The sequence below is a fragment of the Montipora foliosa genome, chromosome 5 (genome assembly GCF_036669935.1).
Source record: "Montipora foliosa isolate CH-2021 chromosome 5, ASM3666993v2, whole genome shotgun sequence".
Lineage (NCBI taxonomy): Eukaryota > Metazoa > Cnidaria > Anthozoa > Scleractinia > Acroporidae > Montipora > Montipora foliosa.
In genome coordinates, this window is record NC_090873.1 from 2,929,122 (window position 1) to 2,956,621 (window position 27,500).

The 27,500-nt window shown below is 38.8% G+C and overlaps 3 protein-coding genes across 5 annotated transcripts in view; 2 read left to right on the top strand and 1 right to left on the bottom strand.

Moving 5' to 3' along the window:
• The window catches only part of LOC138003381 (uncharacterized), a 14,901-nt gene extending 12,019 nt beyond the window's left edge, over positions 1 to 2,882 (top strand). The window contains exons 5-6 of one of the 2 annotated variants that reach the window (XM_068849425.1): positions 1,447 to 1,614; positions 2,745 to 2,871. In XM_068849425.1, the coding sequence (XP_068705526.1) occupies positions 1,447 to 1,585 (139 nt within the window). In that variant the 3' untranslated portion in view covers positions 1,586 to 1,614; positions 2,745 to 2,871. Of the gene's footprint in view, positions 1 to 1,446; positions 1,615 to 2,744 lie in introns of both variants that reach the window. The other variant, XM_068849424.1, reaches the window with a different exon arrangement.
• A 470-nt stretch (positions 2,883 to 3,352) lies between these two features.
• Positions 3,353 to 8,624, bottom strand: LOC138003379 (SET domain-containing protein 4-like). 2 transcript variants are annotated; one of them, XM_068849421.1, is made up of 4 exons: positions 8,411 to 8,624; positions 7,464 to 8,297; positions 3,866 to 3,940; positions 3,424 to 3,663 (listed from the first exon to the last, which is right to left on the bottom strand). In XM_068849421.1, exons 2-4 carry the CDS (start codon positions 8,199 to 8,201, stop codon positions 3,556 to 3,558), a joined length of 921 nt encoding a protein of 306 aa, XP_068705522.1. In that variant the 5' UTR covers positions 8,202 to 8,297; positions 8,411 to 8,624; the 3' UTR covers positions 3,424 to 3,555. The 2 variants fall into 2 exon arrangements, with proteins under 2 accessions (XP_068705521.1, XP_068705522.1); XM_068849420.1 differs by having other exon boundaries at positions 3,353 to 3,940.
• Positions 8,625 to 8,683: 59 nt separating this feature from the next.
• Positions 8,684 to 27,500, top strand: part of LOC138003384 (exocyst complex component 3-like) — a 41,588-nt gene continuing 22,771 nt past the window's right edge. The window contains exons 1-15 of the mRNA XM_068849429.1: positions 8,684 to 8,861; positions 9,999 to 10,055; positions 12,202 to 12,281; positions 12,621 to 12,653; positions 12,782 to 12,872; positions 14,029 to 14,135; positions 14,492 to 14,582; positions 15,407 to 15,445; positions 16,253 to 16,362; positions 20,477 to 20,590; positions 22,834 to 22,945; positions 23,327 to 23,410; positions 24,802 to 24,878; positions 26,425 to 26,520; positions 27,479 to 27,500. The exon at positions 27,479 to 27,500 is cut by the window's right edge and continues 45 nt beyond it. Coding sequence (XP_068705530.1) covers positions 8,787 to 8,861; positions 9,999 to 10,055; positions 12,202 to 12,281; positions 12,621 to 12,653; positions 12,782 to 12,872; positions 14,029 to 14,135; positions 14,492 to 14,582; positions 15,407 to 15,445; positions 16,253 to 16,362; positions 20,477 to 20,590; positions 22,834 to 22,945; positions 23,327 to 23,410; positions 24,802 to 24,878; positions 26,425 to 26,520; positions 27,479 to 27,500 — 1,188 coding nt within the window. The 5' untranslated portion in view covers positions 8,684 to 8,786. The remainder of the gene's footprint in view (positions 8,862 to 9,998; positions 10,056 to 12,201; positions 12,282 to 12,620; positions 12,654 to 12,781; positions 12,873 to 14,028; positions 14,136 to 14,491; positions 14,583 to 15,406; positions 15,446 to 16,252; positions 16,363 to 20,476; positions 20,591 to 22,833; positions 22,946 to 23,326; positions 23,411 to 24,801; positions 24,879 to 26,424; positions 26,521 to 27,478) is intronic.

Here is a 27,500-nt window from a genome sequence, read left to right on the forward strand (position 1 = left end):
GGGGGGACTCCCATATGGAACAGACGGGGATGCTCGTCGGAAATTTTAAATTTAACCCCTGAAGGAGACCATCTGGGCGTGGCTCAAGCTTTTTGTGACCCGTAAAGGAGACCAATCTGGGCGTGGCTTAAGCACATTTTGACCTTGGCGGCTTAAAATATTGGCGCTTTGCCCCGGTATTCAGTCCCAGGCTGCAGCCGCGATTGTTACTATGGATACGGACATTGGTTATGTCATTGCTTCAACTTCATTCAACATTCGCGATCACAAAAGAAATGCTGAATTGTTGTTTGAAGCAAAGTTTAAACGCTTTTGAACTCATTCAACATCGATTCAACTTCGATTCGACATGTTTCAACACGGTTGAAAGAGGGCAAAAGGTTTTAACATCGCTGTTCAACAACGGATGTTGAATCCGTTTGCCCGGGCCTTAAGAAATGACGAAGGCCACGGCCAAAATAAAGAGTATGATTGGTTAAACGCATTTTACCACTTTTGTATAACACAAATGGGAATCCTCAGGAGCCCATCTGGAGCGTGCAACTTCCATACAGCGTCTGTGAAACGGCGTTTTCACAAGTAGGTTTATTTTTAGACTAGCCCTTCACGCGAATTAGGTCAAAAAACAAAGGCAGTTCCGGTTCGGTGACCCTGTGACGTCAGCTTAATTTCTTGTAACTGGTCATCGGGCTCCTGTGGGAGTCTCATTCGCGGGAAATTCAATCTAAAAATAAATCGGTCTGTGAAAACGCCGTTACATGAACACAGTAGAGTTGTAGATTCCGGGTCATGGGTTCCTGGAACCCTTCATTCTCTATTTTCACTCTGACAACGCTCGTACCCAATCTCTTTGTGGGATCCGTCGTCCACATTGTACGACGTGATCGAGAAGGAATTCTTGGTTTGCACCCACGTGACACGGAGCAAGTCTTACGATAATGCAACGTTATATTCTGAAGTCGCCGCCGCTAATTTCCCTTTCGTAAACAAGCGATGCCATTTTTGACGGTCGATGCCATTCTTAGTAACCAAGCCTTTTTATTCTGTTAGCTTTCAATAAATTGTAAGGATTAGCTTCATTTAAATACTTTAAAATTGCAAATTTGAAGTTGTTGTTTCGGTAGTGTAGAGGTAAAGTGAATTTGCTCGGAAGCCTGTAAACCGAGTTCGACATCGTTTGATCAACTTTTTCTAATTTTTTTTCCTAATATTTTTCTGTTTTTTCTCAGTTTTTTTTAATTCTAAGTGCCATACGCGGCTAATCTAGTCCCAGATTAAGTTTTTTCCCCTCATTTGCAAAGCACAAACTTAACAGTGAAAATTGTTTTAAGTCTAGTCCAAATGACATCGCTTGTTTACCAAAGGGAAAATTGCGTCGTCACCGCAGATCTTAAAGTCCCTATTCCCACTTTGCTGACGCTTTCTTTCTCATTTTTTCCCAAAAAGCATTAGAAACAACGAGATCCTACTAGCGCCTTCAAATTACCACGATTTATACGATGAGGAAGAAAAACTCCTTATTGAAAGCATAGAGAAGGACTTCGTCAATTCGCCATCTCCTGTGCTTCCTGGAGCAGTGATATGAGAGGCTTGTTGAAAGAAATGAAGATAAAGGTAGCGAAACTTTTCTTTCCTATGCAGAACCGAAAATCAAACTCAAACGCCAGTTGCCAATTAATAATTTTCAAAATGAAAGATTTAAAAAATAGAAGTTTACTTGCGGAAAATTTCCTCTCAAGTTTTGATTTCTCAAGAGTCACTCCTACTGATGATGATGATGATGATGATGATGTTTACCCAGGAATCTCCACCAAGTCAAAAATAGTTTCTCAGGGGGGTCCTGCATCGGATCCAATTGGAATTTACAGATGTGGGTTTTTGAGGAAAGGGAAAACCGAAGAACCCGGAGAAAAAGCGAAAGATAAAAAAAAAATAGAAGTTCACTTGCGGAAAATTTCCTCTCAAGTTTTGATTTCCCACTGCCATCTCTACTCCCCTGCTACTTGTGGACGGTGTCGTTTGCCAATTTTAGTGTAGAGAATTGAACAAGAATGAAATTAAATGAATGTAGTATATTTCAAGTGCGGGCTGCAGAGGAAGGAGTGAAGCGGCGATTACTTAAAATTAATTGTCCCGCAAAAGTGCAAGGAGACTTTGAAAAACTTTGAAAAGTATGATGCTGGTGAAATGATATATAGTTTAATTTGAAAGTCTTAACTGTCACTTACATGTATTTCTTGACAATGATAAATCGTACAGCATAACGAACAGCAGGTCAGGCAAGTGTTGCTCCTTAGCTTTCAATCGAATGGTCACAACTTTAGAATTCCATTCAGACTCAAAGTAAGAACCACCTTGTACAGCATAATGAACAGCACAACAGGGAAGTACTGCTCAGCGGCTTTCATTTAAATGGTCACACTTCAGGAATTTCATCTACAGACTCAAAAGCTACAATCGACTTGCAAACCATAATTAAGTACTGGCAGAAACCCATAAGGATTGAAACGTGTAACGACCCCTTGTGTGCTGGGAAACAAGCTTCTGAATATTCAATTTGCTAAGTACCATATTTGGAACAACAAGAGCGAGGGGTTTCCAAATATGGTACTTAGCACTGCAACATTCAACCAATCAGTTCGCACTGAATATTCGGAAGCTGTGAACGCGCGTTACACGTTTCAACCCTTATGGGTTCCTGGTACTGGTGAATTAACGTTTGTTTTTGTTTTTATTGTTTGAAGCAGCAGTTGGGAATAAGAGCAGAGAAGATACGAAAGTCACTCCGTCAAGGACAACAATGAAAATAACATCGCCACGATTTCATGAAATAGGTCTTGGCCGCCATTGGCCGGTCCAAATGTGTTTTTTGTTTTCATAAAGCTACTTTCTTCTTTTTATAGAATAAAATTTTATTGAAAAACTGCTTGGAGTTTTTAGAATGCTAATCTTTGTAACGTTGGTCTCACAAGTACAAAGTAATTACTTCGACCAATTACAGCAAGTGCAAGCAGGAGATAAACCAATCCAAGTTCGTGGCAATTCCATGTAACTTGCTCAAAGCGCGGGAAAAACCGTGCGTGCAAATCGCGATTGGGTTTAGTTTTCCTTTTTCATTGGTTGATGAACTGGTGCGAGATTTTCAAACCAATCACTAAGCGTTGCAATTGCAAAATTATTTTCGACAGTCATTTAAAAACTGCTTTATCAACCAATGAAAAGGAAACCAAAACCAATCACTTACTTGATGATGGGGGTGAACAGTGGGCCCACTCTCCCAAAATGTGGGTTTCTGAAGTTCTTCTCGACTCGCTCTGTATCTTGCCCTACCCCGGTCAAAAGTTTGACAAGTGTGTTAGGGATCTACCATCTCTAACGCATTTGTCAAAATTTGTATTTCCTGGTTTCTCAACTGTAGTGTCAACTGCATATTTTCTGACATGCAACCATGTTCCTGGGAATGACTTGTATTGCAATCAAATTCCTTGTAACATTCTAAAATTCTCTGCAACAAAGACTCCTTCCATTCTGCTACTTTCAACTCAATCTCGTTACTTAATTTCTCCCCAGTAAGAACCTTTTCCCAGTTTCTTTTGAAGTTCTCTTCATCCATGGCAAGAATTCGCAACAACACAAGTGTGCTCCAAGACAACCCACTGTCTCCTGAACAAAACAAATCCTTGTCAAGTTGACTACACGAAATGACTTCCTTCTTTCGCCGAGAAAGACCAGATATCTTGGGCATTACAACCGAATATAATAAATTCCTGGGGATTGTAACAATGTTTTGTACATTCTTTGGAAGAATGAAACCATATTCCAATAATAGCTTTCTGTTATCATGGGGACCATAATTAATAAATACCTGGTCACCTTTGTTGTAGCACGACATTGTGTAAATTTCATACTTGTTGCTTTCAATGTTGAATCCAGCGTTAACCTGCGAATAAAAGTGAATAACTAAACAATGTCAAATTCTTTTCTTCTCTGACTATTACGAAAATTGCAGTCGGACAGAAACAGAAGGCAAAATTGTGAAAAGTAGCTTGATTAATTCCATCTTTAATCAAATCTTATAATGATCAAATCAGATTAATCATGTTGAAGCCAAATTCAATTAAATGCATGTACTTGAAGCGAGTTTCAATCGAGTGTTGTAAAACCAAAACCAACGTAATTACTTAGAGCGGTTTTCAATTGAGTGTCGAAAGTAATTAGATAATTACTTTGGTTTATAATTACTTCACTCAGTGATTGGTTCAAAGTTCTCGTGCCATTTTTTCAACCAATCAGAAGTGAAACCAAAACCAATCGTGGCTCGCGCGTGCACATTTTCCCGCGCTTTGTGTCGGCTACGTGTAATTACTTCGAGTTTTGATTGGTTTGCTGGATTGTCTCCGTCCTTTTTGATTGGCCAAAGTAATTACTTTGGTTTTGGTTTTACGACACTCAATTGAAAATCGCTCTAAGCCAATCAAAAAGAACAGAGACAGTAAACCAATCAAAACTCGAATTACATGTAGCTGACACAAAGCGCGGGATGATTGGTTTTGGCTTCACTTCTGATTGGTTGAAAAAGTGGCACGAGAACTTTGAACCAATCACTGAGTGAAGTGATCTAAAACCAAAGCAATTCACTAATTACTTTCGACACTCAATTGAAAGCCGCTCTAAGATATTAATCAAATCATGATTCATCTGTTTTGGTTTGGGGAGAAGGGTTAGCCCTGCAATTGGTGAGAGCAGATGCCTTCTACAGATGTCTCGTCGTTGTCGTCATCATCATTATTGTCATCAACATCGTTGTCATCATCATCATCATCGTCATCATCATCACCATCATCATCGTCGTCGTCACCACCACCGCCACCACCATCGTCGTCGTCGTTGTTGTCATCATCATCATCATCCTCATCATCGTGGTCGTCGTCATCATCATCATCACTGTCGTCATCATCGTCATCATCATTACCATCAACATCATCATTATCGCCATTGTCATTACCAAATCGTGTTCAAATCATGCCAAGGTCGAAATCAAATCAAATCACATGGCCAGTCAAGCTTGGGGAAATGGTGCTATCTGCTCCCTCCTCTCCCTTATTAATGAGGATAAATGCATACACCATAGATATGTGAGTGCTTTGAATGTTTTTATTTTTTCCTGGTTGGGCTTTTGGGCAGCTTTTTGGAACAGGGTTTTCACAGGTACAATGGGAAAGAAATGCAGATCAGGTTTACAGGTATGTGGTTAATTTTGGTCATTGTGAAGACGGTTGTGACTCTTTGTGAATGGCTATTTAGGCTCCATTTAGGGTCTCCTCTTCTTCTTCTTCTTCATTCTGCATTTTGAACAGTGCTACTGCAGTGTGGTCGAGTAACGAGGCATTGTGGCCCAGTGGTTAGAGCGCTTGCCTTGAGATCTGGAGATCCCCGGTTCAGGACACGCTCTGACCACTCATTAAATTTGATCCTGGTAGTCCCTGGTTCAACTTCCCAGCTGCACTTGTAAATAATGAAGGGGTAGTTTCTAAAGAAACTGTGGTGCTGCGGCGGTGGGGAAGTAGTATACAAAAATTTGGTTTTATCAACGGAGTTGATAATGTAAATTGGCCACCGTACCGTACCGTACCGTCTCTGTACGGTGGCCAATTTACATTATCAACTCCGTTGATAAAACCAAAGCACTTGTAAATAGCCAACTGGTTTGCCTCCAGTTGGGATTCTTAACAGTTGTTTTTGTTATTCTGTTCCGTTGTGTTTCATTGGCCCTGAAAAGCCCCTATGGGGAGCGGTCAATTAAGTATGTCTTTTATTGTATTGTACTTTTGCCAATTGGGTACTCCTCAAAGTATGCTGAGGTTTCAGCTTCACGCTTTTCATATCATCTCTGGCAGTCTCCATCCACCTCAATTGTGGTCGCCCTCTACTCTGTCTGCCACCAATCTCCATTTTCCAAGTCTTTTTTACAGGGTTTTCCTGGCTTATCCATAACAGATGGTCAAACCATCCCAAGCGTTGCGGCCCTCGTTTCTCACCCTGTCCATTAGGGTGATTCCTCTGGTTCTCCTCAGCATTTCCGTTTCTAGGGTTTCCAGCATGCACTCTTCCTTTTTCCTCAGTGTCCACACCTTGCATCCATACATCAGTACAAGCTGTATGACTCTCTTGTAAACTTTGACTTTCAGCTGCCTTGGCATCCTTTTATGATACATAATTCCAGTGAAATCTTTCCATTTGGCCCATGGAGGAGCACTCATTCTCGATCAGACAACAGCTTCTGGCCTTCCTTTTTCACTTATTGTCACTCCAAGGTACCGTAAATCCTCTATTAAGCCCCTATTTTAGAGTAGAAGAAAGCTATTGAGCACCCCTCCCCCCCCCCTTCACTTCCCCTATTCTTCATAACCAAATTAATAAATGATAGACTATTAATTAATCATGAAAGTAACACATGCTGGAAGTTCGGATTTGGTTCCTGCAAATGAATTAAAATGTTGCAAATAACTTGCGCAATGCGTATAATATCACTCAAATCTCCATATCAGACAGTCATTGCCTTGGTCCAAAACAGGAAGTAGAAACTCTGGTCTGTTCCTTTCTTAATTTTCTTTTGATACCGGTAACACATTTTGCTAACTTAAATAAGTCCCCCCCCCCCCCCTCCTCATATAAACACCCTTTCTATTAAGCCCCCCTCACGCCCTCAAATGTGCTTGAAATAAATAAGCCTTCCTGGGGGCTTAATAGAGGATTTACGGTATTTCAGTTCTTCTACTTGTTTTAAGGCATGTCCATTACAATCGATGCTGTTGATATTCCTTCTTGACTCACTGCACATCATAACTTCAGTTTTGCTTGTGCTCACTTTCAAGCCATGCTTCGCAACTCCTTCTTGCCTTTTGATCCAATTTGACTGAAGTCCTTCTTCAGGCTCAGCAATCACCACAAGGCCATCCATGAATACATATAACAGTTCCCCTTGTTCACTTTTCCTGAATCCTTCAGTTAATTGTGTCCAGAACTACAGGAAGGGACCCAATGCTGACCCCTGATGTAACCCTATATCAATCGTAAACAGTTCTGTTAACCCTGCTGATGTCCTCTCTGCGGTTTTGAATTGACCAGTTGGACAAGGTACTCCGGCACATTTCTCTATGATGACTATCATTAGCATTTTCTAGATCTCCAAAGTTGAAGAAGAGGTCTTTCTTTTCCTCTTTGAACTTGCTTTAGAATGACGAGTGCATCTGTTGTTCCTTTTCGTTTGCTGAATCCAACTTGCATGTTATTGATGATGCGTAGCAGCCAATAACATGCAATTTGGATTTCAAAAAAGGAAAAGAAACATGCAACGGAGGTGAATGTAGGGTGTTTTGGTTTAGTTTGGTTAAGTCCCCGTTTTAGTAACTACATACAGTTCCCCCTATGTGTATGTTAAATAATAATTATTTAACTTATACCTCTGCAGTGTCCATATGATTGAGTAAATCAAGAACAGGAGCAAGGGCAAATGCATTGTCTCTCTGTAATGTTCCATTACAATCTGTTTGTTTACTGTCGGCTTTATACACAGACCTCGTGTTGACAACAAACCACGCCCACCTGAACTCATCAAATGTTATAAAATCCACAAATTTCCCATCCAACAGGGTGCTATGCTCTTCAAGGCATTCTTTAAATCCTTTATAAGACTCTCTCACAGTTGTCACTTGAACGCCACTTTCGTGTTGCAAATCAAACGGCAATGGTTGGATTTCTTCCTCACTGAAATACGCTGGCGTGTTAAAAGACTTTGGCAAAGTTTTGATGTACGGATACCAAAAAGAAGTCCTACCGCGATATTTTTCATACAAAAGAAAACTGCATAGCATCTGTTTCACTGAAAGAGCAGGTTTTAAGTTTAGTTCAGACAGCTGTTTTCCAATTTTGCTCTGATTAGCTGTCTTTGATGAGATTAACATACTTTCTGGGACTGAAATCACCAAATCTCCACTTCTGAGCCTCTTGCTGGTCATCAGCCCTCGTCCAGTTTGAGGAAAGTTCGCTGGACAGAGTTTCCCATAGGAAATACCATTTCGTTTCGCCCATTTGAGAAGCACAATGGATTCAGGGTCGTGTATTGCATAGCCATTACTTGCTGTATGTTTGCTGTTTCTCTTGCGATATCGCTTTCTTCCCGTTCTTCCATTCGTTCCCATTTATATTTGTCGCGCAAGAGAACTTAACTAAGACGATGATGATTCCACTACTGAAGAATACTCGCAATCATATGACTGATAGTGTTTATATTGGATCTGAAATTAAAATGTACAATGTATTCTAATTAACTAAATCAATTGGTAATAAAAGAATAATTAAAACGTGCGAAGCGGGAATAACTGATATAAACTTTTAACAATAATTATACCATGCGGCAAGTCTGCCACTGGTCGTCGATATCCAAAACTTATGAAATCCACATAAACTAACAAAACTGAAATGATTTCCTGTTAGGCGTGCACGAGGCTACCGCAAATTCCTTAACTATGAATTCCTTGCAGAGTCCAAAAACTACGTTAACAATATTATACAACAAAATATTCGTAGCATGAAAATTGGCCAAACTCATCCTCCATTTCCGCCATCTTGACGAATCTTACAGATGGCCTGGGTACTAAATGATGCTTTGCAAGCTCAAGAGGCAAGAGGAAGCAAAACAAATATGGCGACTTCCTCGGCCTCGAGGATATGATAAAGGTTTTCCTCTCGTAAACTCTTTGGTTTAATTTGAAATAAAAAGGATAATGTCCGTTGATATACAGAAATGGAAAGCTGAAGCCCATGAAAATGCTGCAAAAACTATGGCAAACATGCTTCAGGTTGGTACAATTTTTTGAGTTTGCATGTTTTTACCGGTAATTAATTAATTAATTGATTGCTATCCTCAAGTATATTGAATTTAAGGCCCTTAAATTAGCTGATTAAGATGAGTTAGTTCATGTTAAAAATATTTGGCTCGTTCAAGGGATAAAGCCACTTACTTTTAATAAATTCCTAGCTAATAGCTTAACAAAATAATTATTTTAATTTAAACTACCAATTAAATTAAGCTTATAATGATCATTGCAATAATGTCAGCCTTTAATACAGCCAGTTTTCCATGCTTCACCCACTCACAGGTGCCAAAATTGCTCTAATTATCAAAATTTGCTGTCTTTGCTACATTTATACTTTGTGCATATAACTTCATCAGCATTTGCAAATTGCAACCTTTTAATAGCACCATGCACCATTACATCATCAGTTATCATTAATGTGCTAACCAGAGGCTGACTGGCTGTTGAAATAAAGGGTTCTTTTGTTACAGTGGTTGGCAAATTTGATTATTGATGGGAAAGAAGCATAATTATAAGAAAGAAACAAGGTTTCAAACTCTAGGATAAAACTTTTCATGATCAAGACACCCAAGCTTTCAATTCCATCACAGAATCTAAGTATATCAAGTGGTGGGGTTCAATATGTTGCCATGTGATTTATACAGTGAATTACATGACAAAACATTGCGGCAGATCACAGGGAGCTCGTAACCGGGTGTCGCAGTTCAGTGTTGGGACCCTTCTGTCAAACATGTCAATCTTTTCTCCTAATGTTGGGTCCCATCATTTAAACCAGTTAATATACAGTTATCAGACATATTATTTTATTGATTTTATTGGAGGCAGTGTGGCCGAGTGGTTAGGCCTGTGCCTTGAGATCCAGAGATCCTGGGTTCAAGACAGCGTTCTGACCACTCACTGAATTTGTTTCAGGTAGTCCCTGGTTCAACTTCCTGGCGCATTTGTAATATAGCCAACTGGTTTACCTCCCGCCAGCTGGGATTCTTAACAATTGTATATGCTTAATGCTCAGTGATATTAGCTACTAGCTACTCTGAGGGTAAACAAAGTAGTATTATTTTAAAGCATCTTTTCAAAAGTATTGTAGCTTGATGTTTGGGATCATCATGATTATTTCAGCATCCTGACAGTCTGGATAAAGTTGAACAGTGGAGAAGAAGATACATGAGAAATAAAGTTAGTGTGGTCAAGGGAACAAAAAAAAGCCCAACTGTACCAACACGCAGGGTCTTTAACCCATTGATTCCTGAAACCCACCCCTCTGGCATAAGACAGAGTACTGTAAAATCTTACAGTACAATGTAACTGTCTCACTCCATGGAGTCAATGGGTTAAATAACTGAGAAGAACATTCTGCCTTTGTAATGACATCTGCAAATGGCTAGACTACACGTACATGTATCTAGTCTTCTCCTATAAGGACAATGAATTGTCATCCCTGTCTCACAACCTTCCAATGTGCATAGCCCTGTGGGACATAAAAGAACCCACAAACTATTCGCAAAGAGTAGGGCATGGAGTTCCTGTCTTGTGGTCTTTTCTCTGTGGTATACACTGTTGCTAGAGGGCTGTAAGTTAGAAAACTTTAAAAGATTGATTGCATCTCCCTCTCTAAGTAAAGTTATTGACTATCATATCATATCATGATATACGTTAATTAACTTATAGTTAATCGTCATTTCATTCCATGGAATAGTAATTTGCTTCCAAACTTTTATTTATTTTATTTATTTACTGATTGAGTATGAATACATACATGGTGGAATGGCAATAGGACATAGGTCCCCTATGAGGTTAACCAGGAGAATACACCGCAGAAGACAGACCACAACACTGGGAACTACATGCCGTACTCTTTACGACAAGTGTGCAGGTTCTTTTACGTCCCACAGCATTGTGAACATTGAAGGGTTGTGAGACAGGACCTCCAGCTTATCATCCTTATCCAAGAAGACTCACTAGATTCTAACCATTTGCAGATGTAATTACAAACTAAGGCAGCACTTTCTCCTCAGTTATTTAAAGACCCTGAGTGTTGGTCCGGCTGAAGTTGAACTCACGACCTCCTGTGTAACTGAGCCCGGTGCTCAACCAACTGAGCCACCAGTGCGCGGTTGAACTGCAAGTTTAACAAAACTAGTGGAGCTTCATTTAAAAATAGAGATGTTCCCACTTTGATAATGGATACCTACAAGTACATGTACTGCAACTGTTATTGGAGTATTGCTTAGCTTGAATACTGAATGTTTGCATAGAATTGCAAGTACAGTATAAATATAAAAAAAAAAGAAGTAAGTAAACACATGCAGATACTGTAATTTAGATTGTGGAATTTACAGTGTTTTGCGGGTATTGCATGGAACGGGACTTCTTCCCTGTACACTGTACCTCACTCTGGAATGTCAAGAGGACAACTGGGCCAAAATGACAGGAGACCTTAACAGCAATGAGTGTCTAAAACTTAAATGGAAGGGGGGCACATTTAGGCAGATGTGATAAGTGAAACAAATTGAACAGAATTGATGGCCAGTCTATCTCTAAGGCTCAAATGGTTAATTTTAATTATCATGTAGTATTAAACTGAACGAAATGTGTATGAAATGAATCGTATATTGAACTGGGGGTATGAAATCAAGTGAAGCTATGATCCTCGCAGTTATAAATGCAATTTTAACAATTATTGCATAGAGAAGCCTAAAAAATTCATAACTTCAATGGGGTTTGAACCTGTGACCTTGCAATTCCACTGCGATGCTCTAACCAACTGAGCTATGAAGCAAGTGATGTTGGGAGGTGGTCATTTGTGGGTCATTAAATGTTCCTGTGATGAATGGATCAAAATTGCGTTCGTAACTGCGAAGATCACTTGATTTTATACCAGCAGTTCAATAAATGATTCATTTCACATACATGACTTTGTACATTTTGTTCATTGATTCATTCATCACGGGTACATATGAATCCACAAAATTGACCAGCTCCCAACATCAGTGGCTTCATACCTCAGTTGGGTAGAGCATCGCACCGGCATCACAATGTCACGGGTTCAAACCCCATTGACGTCCTGAGTTAATTAAATTTTTTTCGGGCTTCTCTACACAACTGCTAAAATTGTGTATAACTGCGAGGATCGTAGCTTCACTTGATATAATTTATACTAACTAGTAGTAATCTTGGACTATCGAAATGCGTAAAACCTAGTCGCTTTGATATAGGAGGGTAGGGAAAGGAACAGTCAAGATTTGAGGACATGAGCATGTACTCTAGACTGTCTTATGAAAATTAATCAATCCAAACTTATTGGTTTTGCCGATCATGGTAGGCTTCTGCAGAGGCCAGGCTGAAGACTGCTGTTCAATCACAACTTGATGGAGTCAAGACAGGCCTTTATCAACTTCACAGGTCAGCGTTTAACAAGTAATACTCTTTTATGGTCTCTATTTTACTATTACTACCAGTATTTTACTTGTGAAAGTCAGTGTTAGCAATAGTCACTCTTCTGACGAGGCTAGCATCCAAATGAATTTTAATTATTATTTTAATGATAACTAAAGTTGTATTATGTTTGGAAATTTAATTTTGCATTTGAATTCATGTGAACTTGTCAGAAATTTCTATGATAATGAATTGCTAGCACTATTGAAGCGTTTAAGCTATATATACTTTATAAACCGGCAATAGATTAATCATGGTACATGAAGAATTGAAATTCATGTTTGTTTTTGTTCTGTTGCTTTTTAGTGGCCTTCATGAAATCAAACAAATTAGGCAAAGGTACATGCACTTAATGCTGTGGATGATTGCTTTTACATGTAAGATAACATCTAGGGGTAATTTACCTGTCTTGAAAAGTGAACAACACTCTGCCTCTGAAACGACCTTTCATTGTTTTCTTTTTATAGCATGAGTGAGGTGGATTCCATGTGCAAGAATGTTAAATCACTGGCAGAAGAACTACATGTTGTTAGAGAATGCCAGAAACATCAAAGCCAGGCAATTCAATATTTTTTCTTTTTCACACGAATAATGAGCTTGCACGGACATCGCTTATAATTAAAGTAAAGGAAAGATGGATATGATCCTCACACTTATCTGTGGGCAATTTAAAGCAATTATTATTGCCTGTGATAGACACCTTAGCAAGCCACTCATAAAACATCACATGCATGAACTGTTTAAAAACTGATAAAACATTCCTCCTGAGAATTCTCTAATGTATAAAGCATACCAAAAAGGAATACTGTAACCGTAGAATAAAGAGTAGTGCGATAAAAACATTGTAATGTACAGTATTTAGTTTGGGCCACCTGTGCTTGTACAACCGCAAGGTTTTCTGGATCCACGTGGAATAAAAATTAGTTAGCCATCTTGCCTGGCGAAATCAATTGGTGTTGTGTTACCGCAGTTTCGGGTTGGATACACTGCAAACATGACGTTTCGGCGACAAAATGTCACCATTATCAAAATTAATGCAAATTATTGTAAGTTAATTAGGTAATGTTATATAAAGGATAGAGAGTGGGAAAATACATTAGAAATAAATGAGGTGTGGATAAACAAAAGAATGAACAAAATTGATTAAAATAAACAGTTTCGGTGGAATGGAGTCATTTTGAGTGTTCAGAGATGAGATGCTTTTACATGCAATAAGCCTAGGAAGAAAAGACCTCTGAACACTCAAAATGACTCCATTCCAGTGAAATGGTTTATTTAAATTTTGTTCATTCTTTTGTTTATTCCCACCTCATTTATTCTAATGTATTTTCCCACTTTCTATCCTTTATATAACATTACCTAGCTTACAATAATTTGCATTTGATAATGGGAATGCCATGTTTTCATCTGCTACTCTTTATTCTGAAATGTTTTTCAAAACCTTTCGTTATTAAAATGGAATAGCTTTTTTTTGTATATATGCTAGTATATTCTACTCTCACAATATTATTTGAACCTTTGTTCAGACCCCAGAGGGACACGCTTTTTGTGGAACGTCTTTGAACCCAGTCAATAAACTCGCAGGTTGTGTTTTATCAGGTCTTACTAAACATCACTTGCCACGCGTCACCTCTTGGTTTAAAACTTGATAACTCACTCCTGCTTGTTTATTAATAAACATTTTGTAAATCTTTTTTTTTTTTTTGGCTTTCAGATTTCTAAAGCTTGTGAACATCTAAACCTTATCTTCACTGTTCCTGAAAATGTGAAGAAAACAGAAGCTTTGATCAGTGATGGAAAATTGCTTCTTGCACATAAGTGGTACTGCAGCTAAACTATTTTCAAATGCCAAATGAATGTGAATCCAGCAATTTTTTGGTTATGGGTCATGCCTCTGAAAGGGGATCAATAATTTTACAAAGGTGATAGCTTTTAATAGGATGAGTGTTCTTAGCCCAAACATGATTCAAAGAGCTGTCTTAACTTACTCGTTCTTAAAGTGCTGTACTAGTACTTAGCACTTTAAAGAACTTACAGTTTTTGATTGGATGTAAAATATTAGTGTTAACCCTTCCTTATCATTCAAATCTTTAAGCATTAGCACTAGAGGGAGTACATGCAACTCACAGGAGGGAATCCGGGTTAGCTTTCAGTACTAATCTTTTTTGTTTATGCAGTCTTTCAGATTTAGAAGCCACCAGAGATGAACTTCTCTTTGAAGTTCACAAGATGTCTCTTGAAGAAGAAGGCCCTAAACCAGATAAAACAGTAAGACTTGATTCTCTCTACAAAACCATGCTCACGTGTACAGAATATTATAATAAAATATTATGCATGATTGACGTGTGGATTTGCAAAATGATGTAATGATATCTGTTCTTAGAAATATGATTCAAATTACTGACTGGGGGATAAGCATATAAATTAGGTTGAAAATACTATTCTGCACAACAGAGAGCCTCGAGTTTTGTCAAGATGACATTGGGATCTTGGAAGCTACTTAAAGCTGTTAGTGGAAGGTTGTTGCCATTCTACAGTACGTGTATGATATCAGTCAGTCTCACTCACGGATTCTGTTTCTTTTTCACTTAATCGATTGACTCCCAGGGATTCCCCATTGACAAGTAAAATCATCTGGCATTAGACAGGGTAAAATTCTAAGTATGACCGGTTGAGGCCAGATTGGGAGTCAAAGGGTGGGGGGGGGGGGGGGGGCGCAAAATGGAGGGGTCCTTGGAGCACCTCTGCCCCGACATCCTTACTGCATTACAGTAGATGGGAAAAAAATTTCCTCACTTTTTAGCCATCAGTAAAGAGGGAATTCTTTGTTTTGTTGTTGTTTTTTTCATATCTATTCTGGCATGGTAAATTACTACAGTAACTTTTGTATTTATTTATTACCACTTTATCATGGAAGGACTGACTCAGTGTATAGTTCATTTCCATTTTTGCTAGTACTATGTTGTGATTCATCATGAATGAATAAACTACAATACAGCTGTACATGTATTTGCTTTCAATTATGCTCATTCTAGTTTGATTAATCTTAAGTTTTTCTCAATTTCCTCTCTCATGTTTTTAATTCCCTCCAGCCATTGTATCAATACTTTGAAGCCGTCAAGAAATTATCTGTAAGTACCTGAGGATTAGCACAATAAGAACCTGTCTATTCACTGTGATAATGTAGGACATACATCACATAATGAATTAATGTTTATTACCATCATGGGGTCATAGAACATAGAACACTAACATAATTATAACTTATAGATTAATTAACATTTAATAAATAATTGATGACTTATGCCCCATACTACTTCCCCACTGATGCAACACCACAGTTTCTTTAGGAACTACCCCCTTCATTCTTTAGCCAACATAAACATTGTTTCAGACAATTTCGCTACAAGAAGACAAAAGTGGACGCGTATTCTGAAATCACTCCCTTGGTGCAAAACGACCTCCTTTCCTCTGCGAGGTGTGCCCAGAAATGCACTCAGATGCAGACCGAGTTTTATATTTATTTTTTGATCCCTTATATTTCTTCACATTTTAAAGATGATACAGTGCGCGATGTTTAACAGAATTCCGAGAACAGTTGTATAGGTGAATTTATGAAGGTTCACGAATATACCATTTTACAGTTGTGGCTAAGTTACCAGGCCTAACAATGGAAGCGAGGCTGCCGGTGACCCTGTTTTGATACAAACCTTCATGCTTTTGTAATGTTAATATGGACTAATTAGCGTTACAACAACACAATTTGCATGATAAAAGCAGTGAGGTCTGTATCAGTGCAAGGTCACCGGCAGCCTCGCAGCCATTCATACATGTAGGCTTGGTCGCTGAGCAAACAACTGTAAAATGGCCTATTTTTGAAGGTTCACGTCTGTGACTTGCAGGTTTTTTCTTATTCTCAATACTTCCTTTCTAATCAGGAATCTCTTGGAAAGCAGTGCTGGGTGGTGTTAGGAAGAGTGTTGAGTACTGTTCGTAGTGATCCGGCACAGCTCGTGACAGCACTAAGAATAGTGGAAAGAGAGGAAAGGTTAGTTCCGATATATTGGGGATCTTAAGGACGGTGCGTACTATTGTTATTGCGCATACGTTCTGCGCATCTCCAGACACTCGGTTTTTTTTTTTTCCTATCGCCGATGCTTACTAATACAGGGATATTATTGCGCGGTTTAAAACTATCCGGAGAAAGTAGATCTTAGTAAGTACTCTTGGTATTCAAAAAGAAAATTGGGGGTAACCATGCATTTTTGAGAGATAATTAAGCTTAAATTTGAGATATAACGCCATACATTGCTTTGTATTTTAAAGCTTTTTACAAATATTATTCATGAATTATCTTTGAAAAATGCGTGGTTACCCCCAATTTTCTTTTTGGATTTCAATAACACTTGTTAAGATCTACATTTCCTGCATAATCACACACCAGGGCAAAAATACCTTTAATTAGTATGCACCGTCCTTAAAGTGCCTCAGAGAAGTTAAAGTTTGGCCCCATAAAACGTGAATTTTACCTTAAGTAGTTGCGATTTTTGCCTCAGAGTCTGAGAAGACTGCACGAGGTGAGTAAAATCAATGGTAAAATTTACACAATTCTTGGCAGGCGCTTGTCGTCAGGGGCACCCAACGAGAATATAGTTCAAAACCACTTAGACATAGTATACAAAAATGTGGTTTTATCAACAGAGTTGATAATGTAAATTGGCCACCTTACAGAGATTCTAAAAGCTGACGTTTCGAGCGTTAGCCCTTCTTCAGAGCGAATCGAGGAATTATGGGTTACGTGTAGTTTATATAGTAGAGTAGGAGCTACGCTATTGGTGGCAACATGGCAACGTGAAAAATAGGAATATATTAGTTAAATAAAAAGCGTTCGTTAATACCGTGAGGATTAAGGGTGCCGATTTGGAAGATGAATGTGTTAATTCAATTCAATTCAATTCAATTCAGTTTATTTCCTCTTGATGTAGTTTCTTAGTGTAATTACATACATTTGTAGTTGCTGACGATGTTACTATTGTATTAAGTAAAAGAGCTTGAGCATGGTGGCCAAAAAAAGACAAGTTTTCATTGTTAACACTAGCAAGATATCGGGACCTAAGCGATCTGTTAAGATCACCGATAGTTTCACATGTACCTCCGCAAATGTCATTTATTGCATAACCTGTACGTTATGCAATAAGTTATACATTGGCGAGACAGGTAGACGACTAGGTGACCGATTCCGCGAACACCTTCGCGATGTTGAGAAGAATGACAAGGATGCATCCAAGCCAGTCGCTCGCCATTTTAATCTGCCTAACCACTCCAAAAAACACATGGCTATCTGCGGCCTTTCCCTACATCTAGGTACGATGGAAAGCCGCAAGAATCTGGAACAAAAATTCATCTTTCAAATCGGCACCCTTAATCCTCACGGTATTAACGAACGCTTTTCATTTAACTAATATATTCCTATTTTTCACGTTGCCATGTTACCACCAATAGCGTAGCTCCCCTCTACTATAAAAACTACACGTAACCCATAATTCCTCGATTCGCTCTGACGAAGGGCTAACGCTCGAAACGTTAGCTTTTAGAATCTCTGTACCGCACCACTGTTTCTTTAGAAACTACCCCCTTCACTTAGACATAGCATCGTTAAACATATTTTAGTATTTAAACGGTAGATATAGGCATATTCTTATCCCCTTAAAATGTTTCATCTGTTCGGATTTCCTAGCTGAAAGTCTATATTTTCAGCCAGAAAAAGGGCTCTCGAAAATTTTTGGTGACCTTTTTAGGGTAAAAATCTGTTTAAAAAGGGCAATTATCCATTTTTTAGAAGTTTGAAAATCCTAGGACAGGCAGGCAAGCAAGAAATTTTACAGAAAATGCTCCGAAAATTCTAGATCTCAAATCGTCTTCCGAACAGATATTTTCCGAAAATTAACGTTGGGTTCCCCTGTGTCGTACGGTCGAGATGGCGAGAGGCATGGGTCTATGCCTGAGATAAAAAAAGGTAAAGTCTCTGTTGCGAGCCTGAAGGCCCATTAAGGCCGGCACTTATCTCCGGTTTCCGTAGCATGAAGCGACTAGGAGTATTGGCTGAGATAATGGATGCTTTCCATTATACAGGTACCTGACCATCGGGTCGGAGACCAGTGGAACTAACCAAGGAAAAGTGGAACGATATTTCTTATCAAAAGTCAATTTCCAACCGGACCGAAGCGTTCCATTTACGTTTCGACCGAAATTTCGGTTACTTCACAGTGAAGTGATAAATGGAACGGCACGTTTCGATCGGACCGGACCGACCGGGCAAAGAGGACCGCCTCCAGAGGTGGTCCCAAATATTCCGGTCGGACTGAACCGAAAAGGACCTTTCCATTTGACTTCAGACCGAAATTTCCGGACATTTTGGCGCTATGGAAAGCACCCAATGTCACAAAACTGTTTTGCAATGCAAAGAATTTTGTGACGTCATTTCCGGAATGGGCCCTATCAGCCGTGTGACAAACGACTTCTTGTTTTTGATAAATATTACAACAGCTGGGACTTTCAAGTGAAAGCGGAAGAATCGTTTTGCGATGGGTGAATAGATTTATCCCAGCAAAGAAGTATACTTTTTGGTTGAGGGCAATTTAAGATCTACGATGGCGACGATCTCAACAAGGACACAACTGTAACCAGAGCATTCTATTCACGAAAAAATTCCTCTGCACATGCGCGTCACACTTTTGTACATTTCTATTCTGTTCTCTGCAAATCTGGAACTTGAAATAACAAAATCTCAAGTTACAGACGTCAACTGTAGGAAAATCTCTGGAACTCAAGGAAAACACTTCTTAACTATTTACATTGATCAAAATCTTCGACTGTGCAAATGCTTCTAATGTCAGTGCTTACAAGTTGATTCTAGAAGGTAAAGGAATAACGTCTGACCCGAAATTCGAAGCATAAACTCTCTTCCCAAGCTCTTGACCATTAATTAGTGTGCAAATACTGAAGAATTTATAGAAAACCATCAAAGACGCGTGAGACAAGAACTGTTAATCTGACACTTCAACAAAACCTACTAATTGACCATTTTACAGTTGTAGCTTAGTTACCTGACCTAGGAATAGAAGCGAGGCTGCTGGTGACCCTGTTTTGATACAAATCTTTGAGTTTTTCTAATGTTAAATGCAGAGTAATTAGGATAAGAACAACACAATTTACACGATAAAAGCAGTGAGGTCTGTATCTATACAAGGTCACTGGCAGCCTCGCAGCCATTCATAGGCTTGGTCGCTGAGCAAACAACTGTAAAATGGCGTATTACGAAGCTCATGACTCACCTTATCTCAGTCTTCTCGGTTTGTCAGGATTTAATAACCTTGTGTTGTCAGTATTGTTAAATGTTTAAGTAAAGGACTATGTCACGCAAAATGATGTAGTTTCATGACACCCAAAGTCCTCAAAAAGTAAATGAAACATTGCAATAACCACTTAAAACTGTTGAACAATATAAAAGAAATACAACAAAAGGAAAGAAGCATGGATGGACACAAATGGACAAGATTGAAACGGATTGCATTTGCATGGGTAATCTTGATAAAAGTCGGCCCGATATTTTTCAAGTTTATGGCATATAGCCTGGATAAAGGTCGCTTTTCCTCAGAATCATCTTGTTTTTGACGTAACGATAATTTTATCAATAAAGCAATTCCACATTGCCATTTTTCGAGTTTTAAACTCGTGATTAACAAAAGATTTTTCCGAAACACCCAAAAATAACGTGACATAGCCCCTTTTAAGCGGTAGTACAAAGTTATGTGTTTCGTAGGTTCGAACGAAAAATATTAAAATTTTCATGACATTCCCCTTTTAAAAATTTAAAACGCTATGCGCCCAAGAGAAAGTGTTGGACTGTACTTGAAACAAACCTCCGAAGTGTAAAACGCTGTGTGCGTAATAGAAAATTTAGGACTGTCTTTGAAACAAATTTGCGAACGTTTTGTCAGGTACGCGGTATATGGATAAAATGTTCAAAGTTGAATTGTGGACGTCTCGGAGTAGTAACAATTATTTCGTCGTCTACCTTCGATTTCTTCAAGTCAAGAGAAACTTTAGAAAGCCTTTAAGACATTTTGTCATTCAAACAGTATTTCGCGTTGTTATCTTAGGGCCGACAAGAGAGCACAAGAAAGAGAGGAGAACATGGGCTTTTCGGTCCCTGGACGGCCAAAGAGATGGAGAGCGAAAGCTTTAACAGTTTTAGAAGATTCTGTTAGCAACAGGTTAGATAAAATATATCTTAACTGATTAAGGCGCGTAAAAGTAACAAAAGTGAAGCCTTCAATTCCGTTTATTTCGTCCCTTACGATTTGTCGGTCTTTCAGTGTAGGCGGTCATATTGTTGGTTTTCACTCACGTGATCAACAGGCATGTTTTTCAACGAAAACAAAAGAAAACGTTTTCATAATAATAGGTTCAATTCCCAGAGGATTGGATCGGGACACAAATATGGCCGCCATTTCTTTGTTTAGGGGCACAAACATGGCGGCTTTGACGTCATGTGAAAACCGGGAATTTCATATCAAGTCCTTGTCTCAATAGCCCACTTTCGATGTATTAAAATTCAGTCCTAAACAAAGGGCATCATCTCGAGGCTCTGGGGAATAAATAGAAGGATTTGTATGTGTTTATTCCCCTGAGCTTGCCTTGAGATGATGCCTTTTGTTTAGGACTGAATTTTAATATATCGAAAGTGGGCTATTCCTTCCTCACAAAGAGGTATTGGTTTTTTTTTAATTGGCAAACGTTTTCTGGCAGAACTTTGTCAATTAAAATCCATTTCGATAAATACCACGGAAAGCTAAGGAAACGGAATAGAATTAGTAGTCCTGCCTTTTGAAGGTTTTAATTTATTCAGAGTTCAAACAGTCTTGAGAAGTCCTTCTATTTTAAGGGAGGTCCGTGAAACGTCTGAGCCTACTTTATCTTAGAAAATCCTTTTTTTTTTTCGTAAGCCCTTAGAAAGTACAGTGTAGTTCTTTGCAGGTTTGAAAGTGGTGGAAATTTTAGCAGCTTTTTGTTTGTTTCATTTTGCATGGGCATTGCTGTTATTCTTTTAAAAAATCCCTTGTCAGGAAACACTGCTAATTGCCTGTGAAAGAGAGCAACTGTAGACGAAATGTGGGCCAAAATTTTAGCTTTTACCGAAACGTCAATAGACCGTATTCGTATTGTCAGTATTGGTTGGGACTACAGCTTGCAATGGAGGCTAATACTGGGGAATCGTTTCAAATGCAAATACTTTTTAATATATTCCCCGACATTAGCCTCCATTGCAAGCTAGTTCCAGTGCAATGCTAAGAATACGAATATGGTCTATTCACTTGCTGTTGCAGATGTACTTTGCGTTGTCTTTCGCATACCTTAATAATGGACTTTGCCCCTTTCTCTAGTGGGACCCTTCTCATCAAACAATGCCTTGAAGATGTGATTTTAAAATTGCAGAACATCGTGGTGCTCGTGTGGTCCCTTAAAAAATTACATTTGGGTCTGATAAATGACTGCACCTTCCTGTGTGAACCCTTTGACACTTCAAGGACAGGTGATAGGCCATTTATATTTTTTTGATTCAGTGACCCTGCCTAAGAATGGCAACAAGCAGACTCTGTATCGGTAAATGCCTCACTTTTGTCATGAAGATTGTATAGGCCATTTCCGAGTTCATGTCTGCCTTCTCTTCAAAGCGAGTTCAAGTGCGAAGTTTTTGTGATGGTGATTAGTTCTACTTTACATATGAATGAAAACTAATTTTCATAAGAAAAACTTCGCACTAAGACTCGCCTTGAAGAGGAGGCAGACACGAAATCGGAAATGGCCTATTGTGATGTTAACTGGCTGAACGTCTCAACATGTGCAGAAGAAACGCCGGAGGGCCAGGCGGAGGGCCCACACCAGCACCGTGCTGTTCTGCAATAGGCCATTTCCGAGTTCATGTCTCCCTCATCTTCAAAGCGAGTCTAAGTGCGAAGCTTTTGTGATGGAAACTTAGTTCTACTTTACATAAAAATGAAAACTAATTTTCACAAGAAAAACTTCGCACTTAGACTCGCTTTGAAGATGAGCGATTCTTCAAGGCAGTAGGGAGCTTAAGCACGCTTGTTTTTTTTGACACGGACGGCAACCGGAAGCGAGCTGTTTTCCCTTTTAACTTGTCGTCACACAAACAACATTTATATTGCCAAGTATCCTTTCTCCATTAGAGATGATTGGTATAAAAATCTGGCAGACACCACTGTCCTGGTTCGCAAAATGTCCTCTTTCGGTTACCGTCCGTGTCTCAAAAACGCCCGTATTGTATGATGACAAGGGTCCCACAAGCGGAAGTGGCAATCCATAATTATGGCATGCGAAGGACAATGCAAAGTACATCTGCAACAGCAGGTCGATTCTTCGGCACCTTCGCTTCCACTTGGAGACTAGATAACCCAGTGAGTCGTCATTTATTCCAAATACTCGTTCATTTTAGATTTGAGAGCCTTGAGATGGAATTACAGGACAGAGTCAATGATAAGATGTGGCTTGTGAAGCATTTGGAGCGCACTAGACAGCGAGTGTTGGATGACTTGATTGTTGTTAAGGTTCGCTAAGAAGTTTGCTTTTTTTTTCTAGCTTTAAAGGAACAAGAACGGCACAGGTGAACGTCACCAAAAACTATATTCAAAAAGTGAAAAAAGCTTGCTGCACATTCGGCATACATTTAGTCAGTAAATTTCTTTCCTTTCCTATACAAAAGAGCAACATTATATTTCCACATTTCAGTGTTTTGATGAAAACTTGTGCATAATTATAACAATCTTTCTCTACTTACTTCAACGGCCTTCCTACATTGCTAAACGATTGCAAAATCATCAGTGAGGCAATGGAATTCGATCGTAAAGTCATTTATTTTCAAGTAAACTTCTTTGGAGTTTTCGTCGTCGATGCTAAAGCTCGACACTTTGCCTTTTGTAACTTTGTAGAATCTCTGCCAAGACTGTTTTCCTGCCAGTTACAACATATTTGATCGTTTTGTCAAGATGTACCACAAGGCATTATCCATGATGGTAAGTTTTCACAGCTCTTTTCCACGACAAACATTTTCCTAAACATGATATAAGAGATTTTCTTGTTTTTCGATCACACTTCAGTAAAACAAGAGGAAATCATTAAAGCAAATCACTTTCACATATAATTGCCTATTCAACATTCACTATTCAATAAGCTTGAGCGAGTTTCAATCGAGTGTCGTAAAACCAAAACCAAAGTAATTACTTTGGCAAATCAAAAAGGACGGAGACGTTGCATGGAACATCATTGTTGAACAATTATTAGGCGTAAGCGTTGATTTTCGACTTGTTTAGCTTTAAGCAAGTGAAGTCGGTCATTGAGATCATCGTAATTAAATTGAACGCTACTTTAGCAGTAACGAAAGAAAAGCCTGAAAAATTCAGATTTGAACGGGATTCGAACCTTGACCTCTGCGATACCGATGCAATGCTCTGCCAGTTGAACTATCAAACCAATCGTGAGTACGTAACTGAACCTGTCGATGATATGGTGAAGGAACAATGTATTAGAGCCATACATTTTAAATTAACTTGTTTCATCCCCGCAGTTCAAATGTCTTTAGTACATTGTGCCTTCATATTTAGCTTTGCCGTGAAGTTTTTGTTATGGACCTTTTTCGTTACTTCATAACATTCAATGTTTCTTGTACAGCGGTTTCCAACGGGATGAAGAATCAAAGCATCGTGAGATTTTGTGAAGAATGATACTTTTTAATGAATGTTCGAGAACGCGTTTGCTCCTTACGCAGGGATAGTAAAGAGAGCAGGGCAAGGCCAGACTAAAGGAAGGCGATTATGGAACCATCTCCATAGTTCTCCCCAAAGCTGGTCTTAAGATATTGTACTCGGGCTTCTTCCGGTGACTGAGAGCCTGCACTGCCTAGAGCTGAATGAATTGTTGAACTCAATTTTTCCCAGCAGACGCTTATGCTTTTCTTGAAATGAAGGAAAAGCAGTTGGTTTAGTTGGTTTCAAAAGGCTGATTTAGCAACAGAACGGGAACGTCAGTGGCGACGGCGCGCGCAGAAAAAACACCAATCAGAATTCAGAATAGAATAGAGTCTTCTCTATTCTAAATTCTCATTGGTAGTTTTGCTGCGCGCGACGTCGCCACTGACGTTCCCGTTCTGTTGCTAAATCAGCCTAAAATTGCAATGAAACTAAACGATATTCTCCTGATACCTCTGAATTTTGTATAATTATTACCATAATTATTGCCTGTTGCCAAGTATACTTCCCCTTCGCTAGAAATTCAAATGGCATCCGAGGGATAGCAAGACTTTGCTTCATCAACAACACAACAAAATTATTAATTTACCTTACTGCTCGAGTGTTTTCGGGATTAGTAATTTATTTTCTGTGTTTTCTGCATTTTAAATTTGTTGTAGCTCGAAAGATTTGTTCTCGAAGAGCGACTTGATTCAAATGAGTGCATCAGCCTTTTGACCTGGATTAGAGAATACAAGTAAGTAGAGACTCATTCCATTTGAATTTCGCAACAGGGAGTTCAAGCAACAACAACAACAACAAAAATGCCGCTTCTTGGCAGAGGTCCCTCTATATAGCGAAGTGGTCCACCGGTCCCCGGGGAACTATTTCTTTTCACTGCTCCCCAGTCCTCTCCTCCAGCCCATGAGGTTAAAGAGCCCTTTGTGGATGAGAGAGTTGTTTCAGATATAAATTTGCTAAATTTGCGCTATCGTTGACTTCGTAAGTCTTCGTGATTATTCCATCTCAAAGTCATTCGGTTTATGAAATGTGTGCGAAATATCCTTTGATGGTATTGATACAAAACACCCTCTTGAGGTACTGTGAGTATGGAAATTGAAATCTGGTGATTTCACGTTGTGTATTAGAAGATTACGCCAAAAAAATCCATCCTGCTACAGTGTAATAAGCACGTAATAATAATAATAATAATAATAATAATAATAATAATAATAATAATAATAATAATAATGATAATAATGTTTAATACTTCTATAGCGCCTTTTACATGCACATATGATCAAAAGGTGACTGTGGTGCGTAATAGGCCATTTCCGAGTTCATGTCTGCCTCCTCTTCAAAGCGAGACTAAGTGCGAAGTTTTTGTGATGGTAATTAGTTCTACTTTACATATGAATGAAAACTAATTTTCATAAGAAAAACTTCGCACTTAGACTCGCTTTGAAGAGGAGGCAGACGTGAACTCGGAAATGGCCTATTGCACCAAGATGGCTCTGTGCGCTCCATTAATTGCCAAGGTTTTTTTTCTCTTGGGACTTACTTATTATACCCTTGGGTATTGTTTCTATAAGACGTTCTCCTGGCATCAAATCGCCTCTATATACTTTTTTGTCACTTTGATCTTTATTTCAAAAGGGCAACAGGGAAATACATGAATAGTTATATTGAATAAAGTACAAGATATACAGTCATGTACATGCATACGTAGACACACATACACATAGCCTGGGGTTAGTATACAGAAACGATACACTGGTTCTTGGTAACAAATTACGACAAAGGTTTGAACTTCCACTTCTTAACAAACACTTAAAACTCTCATTCTTGCCAGCGATATACAACTTAGTTTGCTACTTTTTACATCGCATAATCTTCGGTTTAGTATGGTTTCTCTTGCACTATTAGATTACAGATTTTCTCACCAAAAATACAATAAAGAGGTCTGTTCTGACTTTCGTTTTTCCCCCACCCTCCTCCCCTTAGTGACGATAGTCTTTATTTCTACTGTACTTCTTTGCATGCACAGAAATTATTTTCGCCCATATTGTAATGTCTTTACGTGACGACATAGAGGTCCAGCATAAAGAAATATGGCCAATTGTGCTCTGAAGTCAAGTACAAATCAGTGCAAAGCATTAGTGAAGGACACCCGCAGAGTGGACGTTCACAATGTGTCACAGCTTGCCTCTTGCGTTCGTCCTTGCGTTTGCGTCAGAAGTGTAGACAGGTCTCGAAGGTTCTCAGTCCGAAGCTGACTGAGTTTGTTGATTTGATTATTTCAGGGGCACCGATCTTATGAAGCATCCGGATTTAGAGATAGATGTGGAATTCCTGGGTCCCCTGTTATCACCCGGAGTCGAACAGGAACTCTTGGACACGTAAATATACCTTTCTAACTGTTAAAAAATAACAAGGAAACGCATTTGAGATGGCAAGAATAGTAAATTGAGTCATGTTCTTATTCAAACGTTTTTCAATTTTTTTTTCCCGCGGAAAAAAAAAATCTGTTCACTTCAAATTTAAATATTCTCTTGTTTGCCAATTAGACGAACTAACCTCGCGCTAAAGCACCATTTATTTTTTATTTTGTCCATACTAACGCTAGGCGGCTAAGCACAAGGACAAAAGAATATAAATATTGGCCTCCATTTATGAAAAAGGTTCATGCTTTGTAGCTAAAACAACAATTAATTATGCAAGGCTCATACAGTAATTTACCTGATTTTGCCGAAAAATCAGTGTAAAATTACTTGGCCTTTAAAAACCACGTGACTCAAATGTTTTTCGAGGCTGCAGGCCCCCAGACGTAGGTTCCTTTCGCTGCTCGCAGATTCACAGCATTTTGACAGCGTTCTGACAGTTATTGTTTCTGTAAGTGGACAGGCTCAAAAAGAATTATTACTTCAATTTGTTAAGTAACGGTAAATAGTTTTGCTTTTACAGATGACTGAAGACTGATTAAGAAAGTTGTTTCGAATTATGGTGAATACAATGGCAATGACTAAGTTGTACATAATAAAAGTGGTCCATTTTTTGGCCGTCATATTATAAATGGCATTGCCGCGGCTGCTAATTACTTAAATTTGAAAAATTGTCGTGGGTGGTCGTCTTGTTCCATTTGTTAGTTTCTCTCTTGTTTGAGGTGCAAAGGAAGTGATGTCACATTTCGAAAGGGCCGACAGTGTCTAAGCTGGCGAAAACATATAAATAAGAGTAGCTTTAGGCTCGAGGAGGTTGCCGCTTTCCTTAAATCTGCCAAAGATGTTTCTTCCTTTGTGTCCGAATTTCATTAGAAATTTTTATTAACTGAATGAAACTTTTTTCTTTGACCTTCAGGTATCTAACTACCACTAAAAGT

Coding starts and splice junctions, on each gene's coding strand:
- LOC138003379 (XM_068849420.1), bottom strand. CDS start 8,201: ATGGGAACGAATGGAAGAACGGGAAGAAAGCGATATCGCAAGAGAAAC. Junction 3,941..7,463: donor ATCATATGGACACTGCAGAG/GTATAAGTTAAA, acceptor TTTTATTCGCAG/GTTAACGCTGGATTCAACAT.